The sequence below is a fragment of the Eumetopias jubatus genome, unplaced genomic scaffold, assembly GCF_037043125.1.
Source record: "Eumetopias jubatus isolate StellerSeaLion01/CBP00866 unplaced genomic scaffold, mEumJub1_p1.0 scaffold_10, whole genome shotgun sequence".
Lineage (NCBI taxonomy): Eukaryota > Metazoa > Chordata > Mammalia > Carnivora > Otariidae > Eumetopias > Eumetopias jubatus.
The window spans coordinates 74,134,224-74,157,046 of NW_028274816.1; the positions used below are offsets into that span (position 1 = coordinate 74,134,224).

Consider the following 22,823-nt stretch of genomic DNA (forward strand, 5'->3'; position numbering starts at 1 on the left):
ACACCAACACTAATCACAGAAGGATTAAAGACCTAAAATGTAAAAAACAAAAGCCTAAACTTAGGTACTCCAATGTGACTCTGCAACCATGTCTAATCTTGGCATAAGAAAGATTTTTCAAGACATGCTAACAGCCAGAAACCATAAAGGTAACACTGATAAGCTCACCACATGGAATTTTTCTATTTCTTCAGGTCAACCACAAAATATGTAAAATTTCAAGACAAAGGACACCTTCTGGGAAAACATATGTAACCCAATAAGAAAAGGGTTAAAATTCTCATTAGCATCCTCATAGAAAAATGGGCAAAGTTTAATATATAAAAGTGGCCAAATATAAGAAAAAATACAAAAGTATCTAATTTTCTCAATGATTTTAAAATACATAACAAAAATCCCAGGAAATTTTTCACAAATCCCATTCTGGCCTATCAACTCAACAAAGATAAAACTGTAACACTCTAACCCATAATGACACCTATTTAAAAAAACACACCCTTTCAATCGTACATTGTTTCCCCAAAGGTCTCGAGAGGCATGAACCTTTTATAGCCAAGGGAATATAGAAAAGAGTTGTGTGAAGACATAGCTTAAAAATTTTGTAGCAATATTTAGAATAACAAAACACTAAAAAAAAAAAAAATCCACAAGCAGGCAAAAATAGAAAGTCAGTTAATTTTTAGTGGCTAAACTCATTTTATATGAAGATGCATCAGCCTGGAAACATGCCTGCAAATGCCTACAGAGCAGATAAAAAGCATATGTGTAATAAGATTAAATTTACATAAAAATGTAGCAGGACATATGCCCACACCAATTTTTTCCCTTTATGAATGAGAATCATGGGTAATTAATTCTCCATTTTAAAAGTCTGTATTTTATCTTTTATGTATTGAACAGGGGTATAATCTTCCAATAAGAAACACATTTATAAAACTCTTAATAGCAGAGTTCTTCAAATGTAGAGTTATTTCATTTAACCTTTTTAAAAACAGGCATAATGCAATGGGATTTCAAAGTCAACAGAAGTGAAAATATCAAGCCACTGGGTATAAGCTGTTCATCTCAAAGTTATGAGTACAAACAGAAAAAGTGACACGTGAGCCTCATTTGGGAATGCATTCAAGGGAGAAAAAAAATCAGATCTGGACTCTTTCCTCAATTATTCCAAAATGTTTTACTAGGCAAAAAATGTAATCTTTAAGAAATTCAAAATAAGGGCGCCTGGGTGGCTCAGTTGGTTAAGTGACTGCCTTCGGCTCAGGTCATGATCCCGGAGTCCTGGGATCGAGTCCCATATTGGGCTCCCGGCTCAGCGGGGAGCCTGCTTTTCCCTCTGACCCTCTCCCCTCTCATGCTGTCTCTCTCTCTCTCTCTCTCTCTCAAATAAATAAATGAAATCTTAAAAAAAAAAGAAATTCAAAATTAAAGTAGAAAGCTCTTCTTAGAAGAAAACCATCATTGGGGCATGTGGGTGGCTCAGTCGGTTAAAGCATCTGCCTTCAGCTCAGGTCATGATCCCAGGGTCCTGGGATGGAGCCCATGTTGGGCTCCCTGCCCAGCAGGGAGTCTGCTTCTCCCTCTGCCCCTCCCCCCTTTGTGTTCTCTAGCTCTCTCTCAAATAAATAGATAAAATCTTAAAAAAAAAAAAAAAGAAAGAAAATCATCATGGACTTAACACCCAAGATGGGGTGGGTGGGGCTGTTGTTTTCTAACATTCAGAAATAAGCATTCAAACTGCTGAACAAAGAAAGGGTACTGGTTACTCAACCACAAATCCGCATTTCCAAAGATGATGGCAATGTTGCTGGACAGTGTTTCCTAAGCTTGATTTCTGTGAAGTCAAAATTCTCCGGGACTGTGTGCCCAAGCGCAGACTCACTACTGACTCAAAGAAGGTGGCCTCTAGTTGCTGTTTTTTAAACAGCTTTCCTGAGATATAATCCACACACCATACAATTCACCCCTGGAAGCACTCAATTCAATGGCTCTTCCTATATTCCCAGAGCTGGGCAACCATGACCAGTCAGTTCTAGAACCCTTACCCCACCCCACACTTTTGGCCATCACCACCTCACTGTACTACAACCGCCCCCACCACCAGACCTACTAATCTACTTTCTGTCGCTCTAGGTTCCACTATTCTGGACTTCCATATGAATGGAATCAGAGTATGTGATCTTCTATGGCTGGCTGCTTCCACTTAGCATCATGTCTTCAAGGTTTACCCATGTCAGAGCATGGATCAGTACTTCGTTTTGGTTTAACACTGAGTAATATTCCCTTGTACGCTCAGACCACATCTTGTTTGCGCATTCATCCACTGATGGACGGTCGAGTTATTTCTACCTTTTGGCTCTTATACATCTATGCGCTCATGTGCAAGTTTCTGTGTGGACACGTGCTTCCGTTTCTCTTGGGTATATACCTGGGAGTCCAATCTACTGGGTCCTATTGTACTTGCACGTTGAAACGTTTGAGGAACTGCCAGCATCTTTTTCCCAAGTGGCTGCATCCTCTCACACTCCCACCAGCAGTGTGCGAGGGCTCCCACGTCTCCATACCTCCAACAACACATGGCGGTTTCTCACTTGTTGATTCGAGCCATCCTAGTGAGTATGAGTTGGTACCTCATTGTGGCTTGAAGTCTTCAATTTTTAAAGCAAGAACTGGAATGTAACTGATTGACGAAGCTGTAAAAGCAATAACTAACTACCCTGAAGAAAACTTACTTTTTCCAAATGAAAAGCCTAATTGAGACAGTTATGTCATTTATAACACTACTGAATAAACTGTTTTCCATAGACTAGAATCTCTTCTAGTTATTAACAGGCAGGCCATAAAATGAAGTGGGTTCCACTGACAAATACTTGGGGAATGCTAGATTAGAAAAGATGTTTCTTTGTTGAGATTTTTCTCGGTATTTTTAATTAGTGTGCTAATATACATGATGTATCTATATCACTTTGATTGACACACAGTGATTCCCACTTAGTTATCTGGCCCTAGAAAGCTTTCTTGATAAAATACCCATAACATGTCATCCAGAAATAAAATTTTTAAAAACCCACTTTGTATGCTATCTCCCAGTTATTTGAACAGGATTTGTGTGAAACCACACTGCCTTCATTAAAAATGATATCTAGGGCGTCTGGGTGGCTCAGTTGGTTAAGCGACTGCCTTCGGCTCAGGTCATGATCCCAGAGTCCCAGGATCGAGTCCCACATCGGGCTCCCTGCTGAGCAGGGAGTCTGCTTCTCCCTCTGACCCTACCCCCTCTTGGGCTCTCTCTCTCTCTCTCTCTCAAATAAATAAAATCTTTAAAAAAATAAAAATGATATATAGAGTGACCACAGCAAAAACAGCAGAGCAAGTATCTCCAAGGGACCATCCCTCCAAAGAAACATGAAAAAAATAAAGCAAAAAAATAAACCATGAGGAGAGGGGAAGAATAAAGTTGTTATAGACATAACCAACTCTGTCAGAATTCTGGACAAAATCCAAAGTTTCTAACAGCCAAGCAAACAATGAATCAAGAACAAGCCAACTTAAAAATGGTAAGAAACATCTGCAGCATTTTTACTTGACCCCATCCCAATCCCTACTCCAGCTCAACAGGAGTCTTGAAGATGGCAGCCAGTGTTCTCAGGGTCAGACCCTGGGCACTGGGTTCAGAGGGAAGAGGAAACAGAGCAGAACTGTGTTTGTCAGTTCCAACCTGTCTCGGGGCAATGAAGACTAGGTGTGGTGTCCGCCTCTGTTCTGCCTAACCTGGAACTCACTCAAGGCAGAAAAGCAGAGGACATTCCTCGAAAATGCTGTAAGGTAAGTGAATGACCCGCAGACGGCTGGGGCAAAAGATGAGAGCACCAGAAGTATGGCGGGAAAAGTAGACGGCAGAGTCTCTTTGGAAAATTAAGCCATTCAAAACCACCTGTGTATACTGAGAAATTCAGAAAGCCATGTGCATGGCCAGGGCAGGACACACACTCAGAAAGACCTGAGAAGAACTTAAGCTTTAACCTCTGGCTGATCTACAGACTCAGGGCAAGTAAGAAGTAGAAGTGAAGGCAGGTTTGTAAATGGTTGGGCTAAGCAGGAGGACCCAAGCACAAAGCCAATCTGGAAAGACTGGAATATTTGGGGTTTTTTTTTCCCCCCTTTGTTTTAATGGATTTTTTTTCTTTTTGTGTCCTGGTATCCAAAAAAACCCCTAAGAAAACAAAAGACAAAACTGTCAAAATACTAGCTGAACACAAGCTAAGAAAACACATCAGAGACCACATAGGAGTAAGAATACAGACTTTAAAATAAGGCTATATGGAAAAAATCACTAGAGAAATAACTACATCTCACAGAAAGGAACAAAACAAAAACCATGAGGAGAGGGAAAGAATCATCATATTTTATTTCCAGAATTAATAATTTAGTTCCAAAATTACATTTTATTTATTTAAGAGTGAGAGCACGCGAGAGCAGGGGCGAGGGGGGCAGGCAGAGGGAGAGAGAATTTCAAGGAGACTCCCCACTGGCACAGAACCCAATGAGGGGCTCGATCTCATGACCCTGAAATCACGGCCTGAGCTGAAACCAAGAGTCGGAAGCTTAACTGACTAAGCCACCCAGACACCTCCCAGAATCACCACATTTTCATATTCAAAATGTCCAGTTTCTTACCACACAAAAATACAAAGCACGCAAAGAAACTGGAAAGTATGACCCATTCACTGGAGACACGAAGAGAAACTAGAAACTACCTGAGGAAGCACAGACATCACACTTATAAGACAAAGTCACACGGAATGGAAAAATTCCTAAAAGCACACAAATTACCAAAACTGACTCAGAAGAATTAGAAAATCTGGATAGACTCAGAACAAGCAAAGAAATGGGGTTTGTCATAGAAGCCTCCCAACAAAAATAAGTGTTATAGGAACTGGTAAATAATTTCTTTACCAGACATTTTGAAAAGGTGAATGGTCTTCCAAAGAGAAAAAAGTGAATACCACTGTTTCAGTTTTATATACAAGTGGAAAATGAAAATTATATATCTATAATTATTATGAGATAGATCTTGATTAGATTTTCATGCCTAATAGGCTGTATCTATTTTAAGAGGAGATTACATCAGGGTTTGAGAAATGCCCAAGATAAATGAATTGACATATTTCAGAAAGTACTGCTATGAAACAAGTTCCTACTTCTACTACCAATTAAGACTAAGTTATCTTACAAACTAATACAGATGGGCTTCTATCACAGAAGGAGAGGTACTAGAGGAAATGCTGCTCAAAGATAGGGAAGCTGGTGTGACTTCATGTTGGAGGACAGCAGAGGGGAAGCATGCGAGGCTAGTGCGTGAAGGAATCCTTTGAAAATGAAAAGATCATCAATTACTCAATTGGAAAAGAGGAACAAAGAAAAAAAATTGAGAAAATGAGTTTCTGTTTTACAAATGTCTCAACTGCTTAAAAGGAAAAAAAAAAACACGTCTATAAGCATTACAATTAGTGAACTAACCTAACATGATGTGCTTTGCAATGTGATGCAATATGAATTGCCCATCGTCTACGAAGTATCCATGCTGAAAAAATATATAGCCTGAAACTCCTCATGAGGGAACGATAATCAGATAAATCCAGAATGTGGGACATTCCTGGGAAATCTGTTTCTGAACAATGTATCAGATGATGCCATGAAATTCTCGTTCATTACTTTAGGTTTCTGTTTTAGGTGTGGTCACGGTATTGTGGTTATACAGAAGATTACTCTTTTCCATGGGAGATACACTCAGAAGCGTTTGGAATGAAATTCATGATATCTGCAACTTACTTTCAAATGGCCCAGAACACACACAGACACATCTGTATATACACACATAGATAAGGAGGTGCGGAGGCCCCAAAATGTTAGCATTAACAATTGGTTTATGGAAAAACTTGTGTTTCGACTCTACATTTTATACATCTTTATGTTAAACAGTGTAAAAAGAAATCATAATTCCTATAGACTAAAGACAAATAATAAATCTTAAATAAAAAGACAAGATACATTTCTGAGACCTATGGTCAAAGTGCATCAAAGAGTCAAGTAAACACAAGGCTTGTAATAAAAAGAATGCCAATCACACTCTTGTCCATCTATGGGGCCTTGAAAGACTAGAACGGAAAGAAGCATTTCATTTAGTCCAATAAAGATCAGAGGCACAGAGAGAGTTTATTATCAGCCTGCTGACTCCAAGGCTGAAGAAGCTTAGCAGGGAAAGGAAAGCCCTGCCCCTCCTGCGCCTGTAAACCTTATTTCCACACAAAAATTGAAAGTCTACTTCTCTCTTAAAAGTTACCTGAATTCAAACATTCAGCTCTACCTGGGCTGCAGTTACATTTTTAAAACCTGCATAAATCAGGGGCACCTGGGTGGCTCAGTCAGGTAAGGGTCTGCCTTTGGCTTGGGTCATGACCTCAGGGTCCTGGGATGGGGCCCCACGTCAGGCTCCCTGCTCAGTGTGGAGTCTGCTTCTCCCTCTGCCCCTCCCCCTGCTTATGTGTGCTCATGCTCGCTCGCTCTTTCTGTGTGTCTCAAGTAAATAAATAAAATCTTAAAAAAAAAAACCTGCATAAATCAAACATAATTCTTAGTCAGTGTCACACAGCAAAAACACTTAGTCCTCAGTACTGTGACAAGCCCTACAAGTATAATAATAGCTTCTAGTTAATTCTCACGGCATCATTACTAAATGCGTAAATTGTATGACTTCCCAAATGCTCCGTGTTTAATATGTTTTATTTCTTGCTTTTGAAATTGTTGTTCCATTTATCCCCTAATATAATGAATACAAGACCTTCCAAGTTTTCCCAATAATCTGCCTCACCAGTCAACATCCACAAAGCCCAAACTTTAAATGGAAGTCTCTTTTTGTGCACACACAAGTCCATAAACACTGCAGCCGAAGCTGCTGACGGAAATGTCTCCATAGTCTGCACAGCCTATGTGTCACCACTCAAGAGCAGCGTGCTGGTCCCCAAAGAACCATGGACACATTAAAGAAGATGCCAACACCTAAGGGAAGTGCTTAAAATACAGACACTAAATTTCCAATCAGATACAGATCAAAATCCAGCCTTTAGGCACAGCATATGTGCATATGCTGGGGCAAGAGAAGTGTGACATGTGTCAAAGGCTAGTGTAAGTCTGTCTCCCTGAGGGGAAACAGGTTCTAGGTTGGCAAATGCCCAAGACCTCCACCCCTGAATCTGTCAGTGTGCTTCATCCACCTCTAAGGAAGGAACAACAATATTCAGAACATAGCTTCAGATTCTGAGTCATACTGAGTTCTGTTAGGAACTCTGGGAACTCCAGTCTCCCATTCTTCTCCATCTGGAAGAGAAGCATCACTGAGTGGCTTATGCCACATTTTCCATGTGTTAATGGATGATGTGGACACAGGATCCATAGCATCCATGATCCTACAATGTTATCTATGACAGTCATGAGAGCATATGGGGTGCTGGAAACATGGAGGCCTTCTGAGAACTAATCAACCATCTAGTGGATGAGTGAAATAGAGTAAGACAATGAAACAGGAGTTCACTGGGATAATATCATAGTTTCGTGGAGAAGCTAGAACCTCAGTTTGGTTTTTAGGGTAGAGGAAAATATTCTAGTATGGTGAAACTGTATGACCAATGGCACACCCCTTAGAAGGAGAACATCCAAGGGCACGGGCTCTCCGGGCAAAGACTACCAAGCAGGAAGGTCTGGCCTTTGTACTTACTGCCATGTATGGCCTACACCCGGCATCTCTTGTCTTGGCAATGGAGTCCACCAGCTGTCCACTGATGCCAAAGTCACAGAGCTTAATATTTCCACTCCTGTCCAGAAGAATATTGGAAGGTTTGATATCTGCGAGAGAGAGAGAGACAGATGTCATTTCGTGTACAAGTGATCGATCAAATGAGCTACATTCTGAAGTGCGTTAAGCAAAAATACCAAAAAACCTTAGACAAGTGATCAAATCCTTAAAATTCAGACGTATAAAAAGATGAGGAAAAATGAGGAAACAGTACTCTGACTGCCAATGTTTAAAACCTCAGTATCAAAAATATTTCCCAATAAATGCAGGCATTCTATAATGCTTTCTTCATTTTCATCAAAAGACTGCTATACTGGGGTGCCTGGGAGGCTCAGTCGGTTAAGTATCTGCTTTCAACTCAGGCCATGATCTCAGGGTGCTGGGATCAAGCCCCACGTCGGGCTCCCTGCTCAGCTGGGAGTCTGCTTCCCCTCTTCCCTCTGCTCCTCCCCTCTGCTCATGCTCTCTTTCTCTCACACAAATAAATAAATAAATAAATAAATCTTAAAAAAAAAAAAAGACTCAACAATTACTTGCTTCAAATTCATTACTTACTGGTCACATTATGAGGAAAGAATTTAATCTATAAGAGTACACCAAGTTACTTTAGAGTATGTCAAAGACTATCCACCTAAATGCAAACTATACAATTATACACCCACAATTTAGTTGATAAAATCGAGTTTTATCTAACTTAGGAAAGTATCCAATCCAGTATATCGGAAAGACCACAGCTTTGGGATCAGAGAAGCAAAGGTTCAAAATCTGGGTCCAAAATTCACAGTGTAACCTGAGGCAAGCTACTCAACTTTGACTCAGCAACCACAATTTTGTCATCTACAAAATGAAAACAATTGCTAATTCATAGGATTCTGGAAATTAAAACACCTATTATAGTACCTGAACTTTATTTGTATTCAATAAATGCATCCACTTAATAACTATTTCTCCTTGAGAGATTTTTTTCTGACCTTAGAGGACTTCATCAAGTTTCCCCCAACCAACCCTTTCTTCCAGTCGTCCTTGAGATTCATTTTCACTTCCTCACTGACCATGAGCCCACCGCCACCATGTACTAATCCACTGTCCGATCAATTCTCCCCCTTTGCTCATGAATTCTCCATCCCTGTCTCAATGCTTCTATACATTTCATTGTCACTGTCATGGCTCAATGAATAAAAAGGATACAAATACAAGATATAAAAACATCTGTCTATAACTCAGAAGGGGATCTACCAAAAGATCCAGAGAAGGTCTCCTGCCGTCACTGACAATGCTGACTGCCTATCTTGATAGGCATCCATCCTACCCACCAACCCCATCCCTTCTAATAGAACCTGCATTTGATTTTATGGAGGGATCCCCTCCTCCATGTAGCCATAACCACACCTCCCCAAAACGAGGTGTGACTGGTCCAAGCCTATCAGGATCGCCTGATGGTCCCTGCCAGGAACCAGTTTAGGGTAAGGGCGTGAAGCAATTCTGGTGAATGAGACAAGAGAAAACATTAGAGCGATGTAAGGAAGATGTCCCAACTCCTAAGACAGCCACGTAGGAAGAGGGAGTGCTTCTCCAGGAGGCTGTCATGTCTACATGTGACACTGGGGACTTGCTTTGGTCATTACCACCCTGAGGATGGAGCCAACGTATTAAGAAAGGTAGAACCAAAGGAAGGGTGCTTAAGCGCCCTAAACATACTGTGCCTGGAGCCACTCTATCCTTGGGCTTGTTAGGACAGATAGTGAATTTCCTTGAAGTTTAAGGCAGTTACCAGGATTTTTTGTAACTCGGGATAAACAGGATTTTTTGCACTCTTAACTGTAGCAAAAAAGCTAACTGATCCTAATTAATAAAAAGACCGCTATATTGGGGCATCTGGGTGGCTCAGTCGGTTAAGCGTCTGCTCAGCGGGCTGTCTGCTTGTCCCTCTCCCTCTTCCCCTTCCCCTATTTGTGCTCTCTCTCTCTCAAATAAATAAATAAAATCTTTTTTTTAAAAAGGCTGCTATAAACTCATCATTTTATTTATTAATAGGAAAACCAAGGTTATTTTTGAAGCTTTTCCATTTATTCAGTTATCTCCTCAGTCACCATCTTAGTGCTTTCCTGTAATTGACAAGTATCTCCAAAGTAACGGTTAAATGCTCTAAAGGTGATACTACTCTCAAATGCAAAACACAATCAAAAAGGAAGGAAAAAATCCCAAAACAAGAATGCAATGAACTACAAGAAGAACAAAATAATTTTGTTTAGGGACCTAACTCTACGTGATTTTAGGTCAAAAGAGAAAATGAGAAGCCTATCAAAAATTATTTTTAGCAAGCATTAAGCCAAAGCAAAATTAAGTGAAATATTCTGATGTTCAAGGTTAACTAATTGCAGTGGTCTTGAGTTAACCCCAAACTAAAATTACTTAAATAAATGCACCAATTATTAATTTCTTTAACCACTAGAAACTACGTTTCCTGGAATGTAAGGCTTTTCACTTCTCTGAATACAACCTTCTACTTTTTGTTCTATTTATTGTCAGGCTGAATCCCACACTGTCGTGCACTGTCGGGTTTCTCCACTACAAGTTTCCTGAGGAAAGTGAACTTACGTGCCTCTTCAAAGCCACCATCGCACTACCCCGAGTCTAGCACAGTAATAAAAAGAGCCACTATTTAAACTATCTGCTGAATTAATTTCATGATTCCCACTAGCTTCCAATAAATCTACATCAAATTATATTTGGACCTGTGTCCAACAAGTCCAAGATCATTGTTCTCACAAATACAAACACTTTAGAAGAATTTCAATGTACAATAATTAAAGCATCTCTATTTGCAAAAATATCCTCTATAGTAAAGAAGAAACACCCGAAAGGGACAGTAGCATGCCTTTAAAATGCTCCAGGTACCATCCTCCAGATCCTTTGAATGTCCCCAGGACCACCTTTGGGCCCATTTGAATACACAGAGAAACATCATCTATCAAGTAAATGAATAATTGTTTTTCAACTAAGAGTAAGAAGAAACTTGCAGCAAAATCTGTTTCAATTCCTAAGCTCAATAAACTAATAAGCTGAAATTTATAGAATCTCAAAGGAAAAAAAAATACCCTAAATTAATAACAAAAGTTTTAGAGAAAAAATAATAATAGGGGCGCCTGGGCGGCTCAGTCATTAAGCGTCTGCCTTCGGCTCAGGTCATGATCCCAGGGTCCTGGGATGAAGCCCTGCACCGGGCTCCCTGCTCAGTGGGGAGCCTGCTTCTCCCTCTCTCACTGCCCCTGCTTGTGTTCCCTCTCTCGCTGTGTCTCTCTCTGTCAAATAAATAAATAAAATCTTTAAAAATAAAACAAAACAGCTATTTCAGGAAAGCTTATACAGAGACACTGTAATTTTCAATAATGTTTTCCTATTAAGGAAAAATATTAATTTCTAATCTATAAAAAGGAATTCATACCCACCTCTGTGAATGATTTTCAAGTTTTCTTTTAAGTGGTTTAGTGCTTTCACAGTCTGGGGAGAAAAAGCAAAGATGGGGTAAACAATCAGTATCCTTTTAATCACATAGCACACAGCTCATCATAGGTAACAGCTCTAGTAGCCCTTTGCATTCTTTTAAGCTTAATAATTCCAATATTCTGTCCACTTTTTATGTTAACTAAAGATGCTGATTATTTTAGATCTGAAAACTTAGTTACTGTTACATGCTGTTCCCTGACAGCTAAAAAGAACCCAATAACTGATAATTTTTTAATAAGTCATTACAAAGTTGTACATTTCTTGCAACTTCAAACTTCTCAAGAATGGAAATATTCAGTACGAGAGAGTCCACAGTCTGGTTCCACTATCAACTCTAATTTAAATAAGTCTTTTCAAATTTCCTCGGTTTCTCGTATTCATTCACCTTTGCGCAGTGCTAGCCTTCAAAGTAATTTTGGCCAAGTCAAAGTATCTCTGCTCAACCACTATGGCAATTTATGCAGAATTTACAATATTGTTTGATCACTGCTCATGATCAGAAAATCAGGCATTTCTCCAGGAATACAGGAAACAGGGACTTGAATTAAAATTTCCCACAACCTCAAACCAAAAGGGAACTAAAGAACATGCCAACCACTTGCTATCAAATGGTCAAGTCTCTGCCCCATCAAGCTGCTGGGTGTCAGGAATGCAGAACTTGTCATGTTTCAAGTAGCTGGGCTTGTTGTGTGCACTGGGTTATTAGCAAAAAGAGATTTAACACAAAGTAATTTTAAATGTTGTGCTTAATAGAAAGGATGATCACCAGGTCTAGAAACATGGGCAAATATATAACCAATGATTTATCTGTGTATCTATATTACACACACTGCAATATACAATAAAATAATTTTGTCTATGTTTTCCAACTTCACGATCATCCTGTGATCACAGTGCTTAGGAGCAGGATTCTGGGATCGGGCTGCTGGGCTTAAATCATTTACCACCTACAACTGTATAAAGCTCCAGATCTGTCATCTGTAAAAAGGGGGTTACACTATTCACCACAGAGAGTCACTATGAAGTTAAAATGTCGTAAGATCTTAGCCTGATGCAAATAAACATTCAATAACCATTAGCTACTCTCATTATTCTACTATTATTCCATTATAATTATTATGAATAGTAAAAGTTCCAAGATAATATTGGGTCTGGTATACTGGAGAGAGAGAGATGACAAAATTGATCAATATAAAATGTCATATATCTTCCCAAGAATAAACAAGTTCCTAGAATAACTCAGCTTCTTTTTATAAAATCATACGAAGGGGTATGTAACATTTAGCTCATAAAATATTTAAATTTATGCACCAATTTGGCTAAATAAATTAAAATATTAACATGAAACTTAAGATGACTTTAATCTCATTTTTGAAATTCCTATTACACACACACACGCACGCACACCCCCTTCACAACTAAAATGCAGTCCAGAAACTGTCTATATATTTTTACATTAACTCTTAATGACCAAATAGGATCAACTGGCAATCAGCAGGCAGACTATACTGGAGGTGGAGGACGCAGGAAAGGAAGCAGCAGAAAATTATGTGCAACCAGAATATCTAACTTACAACTTCCTATAAAACTTAGTTTACACATCCACTAACCTACATCATGTCATTAGCTCAGATTTTTAGGGCTTTCTAAGAACCTAATTCTACTCCATTGAAAAGAATTTTGTGAACAACCTTTGTCAACTAAAAGATTCAGAGCAAGAAAGAAAACGATCAGAAATTCACTTTCAAAACTACAAACACACATGTAAAAGAGCACCTCTTTTCGTTCCGGTACTCTGAGAAAAGTGAATTGGCCAAATTGATAGCAATGCTGGTTACTGAAATTGCTAGTCAAAAATGTCAGTATTTTAGAGCAGACAGCTCAAATCTTAAAACACAGGAAAGATATTTTGTCTATGAGTTTCAATGAAGGGACTTCAAGGAGAATGCTGTGATTCTGAGTAATTTAGAGATAATGGTGAGAATATAACCTATTTAAAAGTACAGCAACGGGGCTAAAAAGGAACAGAAACTTTCTTTTTCTGGTTTTGTTTACAGCACAGTCTGTTATGGTTCATTGTGATTTTAAAGAACAGAATATTGTAGTTTTTACATAGAACATATTTTGAAAATTGTTCTTATGACTTGTTGTATTAACTACCCCCACAGAAGTGATTTTGTTTCTTTTCCTATTACAAATGATTTTCCAGGAAGGTCAACAACATTCTGTGAAAGACATTCAGATAGGTGCATTCAAAACTCCAGCAGCATCTTTATGTAAGTATATACAGAATGAACAATTTGAAAACCAGGTACTTACTGCTAAAGTGATTTTGCCTAAAATTTCTTCTGGAATAACATCATCTAATACACTATATACATATTTGTAAAACTTATCAAACGAGGTAGACATGAGTTCCATACAGATCCAACAGTCACCCTATAAAATAACAAATATCTGTTATTCCTTTACATCTTAGTATTAAGTACCATGTTTTCCTTTACTTAAACTAGAAATACAATTAGAGAAAAAGCAATCTTCTTCTTTTTCTTAATCTTACACTGGAGGTAATTCTTGGTTCCTCATTAAAGCCCTGGGCAGAACAGTCTCCTCCTGTGTAAACATAAACTTATTTCCCAATTTCCCCACTCTTAACTGTAAAGACAGGGACAGTCTTACATAGAAACTTTTGTGCTTTTGTTAGAATATCAAATTTTGCCATAATTAAATACAAACAGAAAATGTGGGAAACTGTTCATTGTCATTAACAAAGAAAGTAAATTACAATAATCTGGAGGTTTTATATAAACTTCTAAAATTAGTAAAAAAAAAAAAAAAAGGAAGAAAAAAGTACACAGAGCAACCCCATTGCCTCCCATCCTTGTATAAATGCCACCTTCTCAGTGGCTGACATTTAAAATGCAGGCCATGCCAACTCTCAGCATCCTCTCCCCTGCTCTGTGCTGAAATCTTCTAATAGAAAATATTTGTTATGTTTGTCATCCATCTCCCTTACCTAACACACACACACTCCGCCAGTGCAGGGCCTCGGTAAACATTCCCTAGATGAATGAATGCTGTCTATACTTTAACTGAATCATCCAAACACTGTTGGCAGCATCATAGTGTGTTTTAAACCAGGTGGAAGGCAATTTGACAATAAAACAAGAGAAAACAAAGTATTTATACCCTTTGATACAGTCGTCTCATGACTGGAAATCTAATTAAACAAATAGTCCATAAACTCCAAAAAAAAAAACAAAAACCCAGAAACAAAACTCAAAAGCCCTGAACGATGTCCCAAGAGGGAATGGCGCACCATTCAAGGGATTATCTAATCTTCCGTTCCTTGGAAAACTACATGGTTGGCGAAAGGAATGCTCGAGAACACACAGAATATGAGCAGACACCGTGGTTATTATGATCTGAAAGGATGTAAACACAGGAACAGGGGCCACGAAGGACCTTCCGAGCATGAAAACAGCTATCAGGATGATGACAAAAATGGTCTCAAACGAGTTTGGGTGTTGTTACTAATTTATGGATCCAGCTGTATCCTCGGAGATGTCTGACCACTCATCTCCCACGTGGATTGACCACGTAGGAGATGAATGCCCGCGAAAGGACGACGGTGTGCCCAGGACAACGACGCCAATCATTGGCAGAGCCGCGAACACAATCAGCTGACTGAGCTCCTGGCTCCCATCAACACCTACAAAGCAAGGGCGCTACCCTTACATGCTGGAAGTGCAGGCTGGCCTGAACACGGAGACAGGTAACCGTGCTGTGACAACAGGACGGACACCTGCTAGCGCATGCATGTAGCTGCACGGCTTCACACAAGGCTTATGTGTAAAACATATCTGGCACAGTGAACTTCTACTTCTAGTTTCTTCATTTAAGTCTTTCTTCCCTCTTGTGGCTCTTTCCTTTGGGTGCTCTTGCAGATGGACGCTCACAAAAGACTCGAGTAACACCCTTCGCCCAAAATAAACACTTGAATTGATTTGACTCTAAAGACCCCATCTTAATAGATGCACTAGAATTCTTTTATTAGAGCAAAAGATAGCACATTTAATGCATCTCCTTAGAAAAACAATAAGGAAGGACCTTAGTTTCAGTAGTATAACAAAGCAGAAAGACCACCGATATTAGGGTCTGAAAAGGCCTGACTCATTACCCAGGCTCCCCCACTTACGTAAGCTTGGGCCCCTCAGTCCCTCATCTCAGAAACAGGGTTGTCCTACCTGCCTCAATAGACTAGAACAAAAATCAAATGAGTTAACATACATAAAGTACAAAATAAAGTGTCCGGCAGGTGTGAAAAATGCCAGTTAAGAAAATGAGGGGAGAAGGGGGAAGGATGGAAAAACAGGAAGGCAGCCAAGGGAGAGAGACAAAGAACAGGGGAAATAAAGGTAGGAAGTAAACTGGAACTTGGCGGGGGGAGGCGGGAACAGAGCAGCAATCAGCCCCAGAGAAATCTTTGTGGTTGATAAGGCACAGAACCTAATATAACTCCTTATTTCTTGTGGCAGTTCCTTTTGACCATAACTGAGAATAGGTAACAGCAGCAGGGAGCTGCTTTAAGGGGGGTAGGATGGTCTGAGCTGCCTCAAAAAGCAGGACAGCAACCTTACTTTCATGGCCAAGCACAAGACGACGGGACACCCACACGACTGCAATGCAAAAGCAGGAATTAATAAATATGGATTTACCGAAAAGAAAGGTGGAGGATGATGAAAACCTGAACCACTAAGATCAAGTGTTCCTAGAGACAAGAACCAGATAAAAACAAAGGCATGCTTATACGCCAACAGTAACCACTCAGAAAATAAACTGTTTAAAAAGATACCACTCACAATACAAAGGAAAGCTGTAAAGCCCCTAGGAATGTGTCTAACAAAAGAGGCAAAACGTTTATGCGAACGTGTGGTAGATGTGACTAAAGACATACCAAGCGACCAAAGAGAGAGGCAAAGCATGCTGACGAGTGTGAAGACTCAAGATCATAAAAATGTCAGATTCCCCTTAATTAGCTTAAGAACTCAAGTAGATTCTAATCAAAATTATCATGCACCTGGACAACCTGATCCTAAAACTTCTAGAAAAGTAGAGCTGGGGCACCTGGGTGGCTTAGTCAGTTGAGCATCGGACTCTTGATTTCGGCTCCGGTCATGATCTCAGGGTCCTGGGACAGAGCCCTGCATCAGGCTGCACGCTCAGTGCGGAATCGGCTTGGGATCCTCTCTCTCCCTCTCCCTCTGCCCCACCCCACAGTCATGTGCACGCACTCTCTCTCAAATAAATTTATTAAATATTTTTTAAAAAAGAAAAAGTAGAGCCAAGAATAGCCAAGACAATTTTAAAGAAGAGAGGCTAGTTTACTAGACAAAGTCTTTTTAAAAAGCTGTCATAATAAAAGGCAGCGGAATGATACAGAGGGGGTAGTAAAAATACAATAGAACAGACTCAAAAGCTCATGCCCACATGGAAATTGGAAGGATGATAGATGTAGCAAAGCAGACAGCTGCAAAAGCATGGAATATGTAATGAATGTTGCTGGAACCAGTGGCCTTCCAGACAGAAAAGAGTTAAATTAGGTCATTTACCTCAGATCATTAACAAATAAAAACACAAAAAAATCCCAAATGGACTTTTTGAAAAACAAAAGTTTAAAACACTTTTATAACAGTTCTTCGTGACTTCAGGTAGGAGACAAATTTCTTCTACAAATCACACATGAAAAGAATACATCACAAAGGATAAGACCTGCTAAATTGAACTCCATTATAATGGATATTTCTGTATGACAAAGGATACCATACCAAAAGTTCAAAAATAAGACAAAAGCATCTATTTGGATATAAACAAAGAATTAGTACCCTGAATACTAAAGCACTATGCTAAATTAATTAGGCAAAGACAAAACTTAACAGAATAATGGCAAAGGGATATCCATTCCACAGGCAATTCACAGAAAAGAAGACCTGAACACACATGTAAAAAATTCTGTACCTTGCCAGTAATTAGGGAAATGTCGTTTTAAAAGTTAAGATACCACTTCAAACTTACCTGACTGCCAAAAATGAAACATTTAATAATCCCAAATGTTAGCAATAAGATCTGTGTCAATAAACGTTTATGGCTTGCCCAACAACCACCCCCTCTTTGTTATATACAATGTGCCCAGCTGAAAATATATGTCCCAGTCTCCTATGTAGAGAAGGGCAGCCAACAAGATGTCAACACAATTGGCTGATGATTCCAGAACAGACTTTTTGGTTCTTCCCTCTTCTCTTCCTCTGTGTGGACATTACAGTTGAACTCTACGAGCCAACTTGGGACCACAGGACAACCTTAACGACGTAAACCACAAACTCAGTAAACCACTAACAGCTTTCAGTGCTGACACCTGAAAACAATTCCTGATATGGAAATCCTCATTTTTACGGGTAGGAACAGAAGTCAGTACAACTACTGTGAAGAGGAAATTGACAATATAAAGTTGAAAACAATTCATATCATTTAACCTAGCAATTGTATTTCTAGGTATAGGCTATACAGAATCTGAAACCTATGCTGCCAAGGAGAAATGCAAAAACAAGTTCATTTTTACATTTTATAGCTGCAAAAAATTAGAAACAACCTATATTAGTATTATTAAAGAAACATTAAAAAAGAGATATTTAATTACAGAATACTACAAAGCGGTTAAGATAAATTAACCAAATCAGGGGCGCCTGGCCAGCTCAGTTGGTAGAGCAAACAACTCTTGATCTCCAGGTCATGTGTGTGTTCACTGGGCATACAGCCTACTTTAAAAACTCAATAAATAAAATAATAAATTAACCAAACCTATATATTAAAAATCTATATTTATATGGATGAATCTTGAAATTTCTGCTGAATGAAAAATGCTATGGGGGATACATACAGGATAATTTCATTTATGTAAACTTTAAGAATATAGAAAGCAATACTATGCATTACTTAGGGAACGATACATATATGGAAAGCCTAAATGAAGAAGTGGAGGGAAATATTAACTTCAAGGTAGTGTTTAGATCTGTAAAGTGAAAGGGGGATTAGGACGAGGTCTTCCACTATATAATTTAAATACAGATAAAGAGTAAAAATGCCAAAGTGCTCATCTGAGGTGCTGGGTACACTGTGATTCCCGTAGAAGTTTCTATATGTTTGAAATACTTCACAATTTTAAAAAAGCAAGAGCTACCGGGGCGCCGGGGTGGCTCAGTTGGTTAAGCGACTGCCTTCGGCTCAGGTCATGATCCTGGAGTCCCGGGATCGAGTCCCGCATCGGGCTCCCTGCTCGGCGGGGAGTCTGCTTCTCCCTCTGACCCTCTCCCCTCTCATGCTCTCTCTCTATCTCATTCTCTCTCTCAAATAAATAAATAAATAAAATCTTTAAATAAATAAATAAATAAATAAAAATAAAAAAGCAAGAGCTACCTTAAGAAACTAGAAAAAGATGAGCAAATTAAACCAAAATATGCAGAAAACAGGAAGATTGATCAGAATGAAAAAATTTTTAAACAGAAAAACCATATAGAAAAGTAATACAACTGAAAGCTGGCTCACTGAAAGATCGATAAAAAACTGATAAATCTCTAGCCAGATCCATCAGGAAAAAATAGAAAAGATGGAAATTACCCATTAAATTGCCAATTACTTTGACAATTTAGATGAAAGGGACAAATTTCTTTGGAGAAACAAACTACCAAATTTCACTCCAGAAGAAACATAACTTGAATAGAATTCTATCTTTGAAAGAAACTGAATTTGTAGTTAAAAATCCTCCCACAAAGCAAACTCCAAATTCAAACGGCTCCACTGGGGAATTCTACCAAACATTTACAGAAGAAATAATACCAATTCTATATAAAGTCTCCCAGAAAACTGCGAACGAGGGAATATTTTCCAAATCATTCTGTACAGCTATAGCATTGATACAAACGGCTACACTGATAAAAAGCCAAAAACAAACACTGTAAGAAAACTACGGATCAGTATCTCTCAAGAACAGATATAAAACTTCATAATAGGGATGCCTGGCTGGTGTAGTCGGTAGAGCTCACAACTCTTCATCTCAGGGTTGTGAGTTCAAGCCCCACACTAGGTGTGGAGCCTACTTAAATAAATAATAAAAATTTTACAAAAGAACTTCTAAATAAAATTTTAGCAAATTTAATGCAACAATATATTAAGAAGGTAATATATTATAATCTGGTGGATTGATCCGAGAAATGCAAGGTTGTCTAACATACGAAAAGCAATCCGTGTAACTTACTATATGAAAAAAAGAATTTCTTTAACACCATACAATCACCTTAAAGATGTAGAAAAAGAATGGGGAAAAAAAAGAACAAGAATGGGAAAAAACTCTAACATATATGCCTGATCTTAAAAAAAATAAAATCTCAGCAAATTAGGAATAGAAGAGCACTTCTTCAACTTGATAAAGAACATCTATGAAAAACCTATAGCTAACATCACCCTTCCTGGTGAAACCCTGAATGCTTTCTCCCTAAGATCAGAAACAAGACAAGGATGTCCACTGTCACTATATCTATGGACTAGAGGACCTAGCCAGCACAATAAGGCAAGACATAAATGAATAAATGGAACCCAAATTGAAAAGAAGAAGAAAACTCTCTTTATTCACAGACAACATGATAATCTGAAACGTGATGGAATCTACAAAAAGCTACCAGAACTCGTGAGTTTAACAAGGTTACAGTACACAAGATAAACAAAAATCAATTGTATTTCTTTATGTTAGTCACAAAACAAGAGGAGACAAATTTCTTTAAAGTATCATTTAGCAAAGCATCAAAAAATATTAAAAACAAGGATAAATTCAACAAAAAAAGAGAAAGTCCTATACAGTGAAAGCTATAAAAATTGCTGAGAAAAATTAAAGAAATGTTAATGAAGTAAAATACCATGTTAATGAGTCATTAGACTGAATGTTGTTAAAATATCGATACTCCTCCAACTGACCTACAGATTCAGCATAATCCCAATCAAAATCCCAGGGATTGTGTTTTGTAGAAACTGACAAGCAGATTCCAAAATTCATAGAGGAACAGAATAAAACGGGGCACCTGGGTGTCTCAGTCGGTTAAGTGTCTGACTGTTGATCTCAGCTCAGGTCTTGATCTCACAGTTGTGAGTCCAAGCTCCACGTTAGGCTCCATACCCAGTGTTAAAAAAAAAAAACAAAACAAACAAAGAGAAAACCTTAAAGAGCCAAAACAACTTTAAAAGGAATCAAGTTTAAAAACCAGTACTACCTGATATTAAGACTAGCTAAAGGAATCAAGACAGTGTGGAATTGGTATAAATACAGAACAAACAGATCAATGGAAAAGACTAGACAGTCCAAAAATAGACCTACACAGATGGGGACAACTGACTTCTGACAAAAGTGCAAAGGATATCCACATGCAAAAAAGCAAACATCAATCCATACCTTCGACCATATAAAAATTAACCCCAAATGGATGATTAATATAAACGTGATATCTGACACTATAAAACTGCGATAAGAAAACATAAAAGAAAATCTGAATGACTTTGAGTTAAGCAAAGATTCCTTTGCTACAACACCAAAAACACAATACATTAAAAAAAAAACACAAAAAACCAACAAGCCGGCCTACAACAGCATTAGGAACCTTCACTTTCCAAAAAAAAAATGCTGTTAAGAGTATAATGGATAAGCCATAGGCGCGGCAGCAAATATTTACAATCATATATCTGATAATAAACCTATATCCAGAATAGATTTGTTTTAAAAATTCCCAAGGGGCACCTGGGTGGCTCAGTCAGTTAAGTGTCTGACTCTTGGTTTCGGCTGAGGCCATGATCTCAGGGTTGTGAGATCGAGCCCCAAGTCAGGCTCCATGCTGAACACAGAGTCTGCTTGGGACTCTCATTCCCTCTCCCTCCACCCGTTCCCCCTGTGCATGCATGCTCTCTCTCTCTCTCTCAAATAAATAAATCTTTAAAAAATAAACATAAAAACTCCCAAAACTCAAGAAGAAACAAAAAACAAGTTTTTTTAAAAAATGGACAGAAGTTGGAAAAGGAACTTCATCAGAGAAGACATATGGTTAGTAAACAAGCACATGAAAAGCTTTCAACATCACTAGCCATTAAAGAAACACAAATTTAGGGGTGCCTGGGTGGCTCAGTTGGGTAAGTAGCCAACTCTTGATTTGGACTCAGGTCATGATCTCAGGATCCTGGGATCGAGCCCCTTGTAGGGCTCCACACTGAGTGGGAATCTGCTTCTCTCCCTCTCCCTCTACCCCGCCCCCACCCTGCTTACTATTGCATGAGTGCACACACTCACTCTCTCTCAAATAAATCAATCTTGGGGCACCTGGGTGGCTGTGTTAAGTGTCTGCCGCCTTCAGCTCAGGTCGTGATCCCAGGGTCCTGGGATGGAGCCCCACGTCAGGCTCCCTGCTTAGCAGGGAGTGTGCCGCCCCCATCCCCATACCCCCACTCATGCATGCACACTCTCTCTCAAATAAATAAAATCTTTTAAAAAAATAGAATAAATTTTTTAAAATTTAAAAATTAAAAAAAAGAAAAGAAACAAATTTAAAATACAATGAGATTCTAGTCTGCACTAATTACAATGGCTAAAAATTGAAAGACCATCCCAGGGGCGCGTGGGTGGCTCAGTCATTAAGCGATTCCAGGGTCCTGGGATCGAGCCCCGCATCGGGCTCCCTGCTCAGTAGGGAGTCTGCTTCTCCCTCTCCCCCTCCCCCTGCTTGTGTTCCCTCTCTCGCTGTGTCTCTATCAAATAAATAAATAAAATCTTAAAAATAAATAAATAAATAAAAATAAAAATAAAAAGACCATCCCAAGTGTTGGGAAAGATGTGGAAGAAAGAGAAGTCTCAAACATTAATGGTGAAGGTTGAAAATAGTACAACTACTTTGGAAAACAGTTTTAAACAGTTAAACATTCACCTACCACATGATCCAGCCATTCCACTCCCGGGTATTTACCCGAGGGAAGTGAGAGCACACATCCGCTCACAGACTTGTACACAAACACTCATAGCAGCATTATTTATAACAGACAGAAACCAGAGAAATCCAGAAGCCCCTCAGCGGGTGAAGGAGTAAACCAACTAGAGTGTACCCCACCATGGGATATGACTACTTCCACTACTCGGCAATGTAACTGAACTGCTGACACGCACCACAACGGGACTTGCAAACAATTCTGCAGAGTAAGGAACACAAAACATACACACCGTATGATTCTATTTACACGAAATTCTAGAAAACGCACATTCATGTCTAGCGGCAGAAGGGAAGTGTGTATGACCCACAGGCACAAGGAAACGTGTGAGTGATGGAAATGTGCACCATCTTGATTACGGTGATAATTCCTCACGTGCAAACACTTGTTCACA

At 38.9% G+C, this 22,823-nt stretch overlaps 1 protein-coding gene across 2 annotated transcripts in view; it reads right to left on the minus strand.

Moving 5' to 3' along the window:
- MAP2K4 (mitogen-activated protein kinase kinase 4) overlaps positions 1 to 22,823 on the minus strand; it is a 135,923-nt gene that overhangs the window by 25,524 nt on the left and 87,576 nt on the right. The window contains exons 5-7 of one of the 2 annotated variants that reach the window (XM_028089057.2): positions 13,679 to 13,798; positions 11,302 to 11,353; positions 7,775 to 7,902 (exon numbers count right to left, since the gene is read on the minus strand). In XM_028089057.2, coding sequence (XP_027944858.1) covers positions 7,775 to 7,902; positions 11,302 to 11,353; positions 13,679 to 13,798 — 300 coding nt within the window. The remainder of the gene's footprint in view (positions 1 to 7,774; positions 7,903 to 11,301; positions 11,354 to 13,678; positions 13,799 to 22,823) is intronic. The other variant, XM_028089058.2, reaches the window with a different exon arrangement.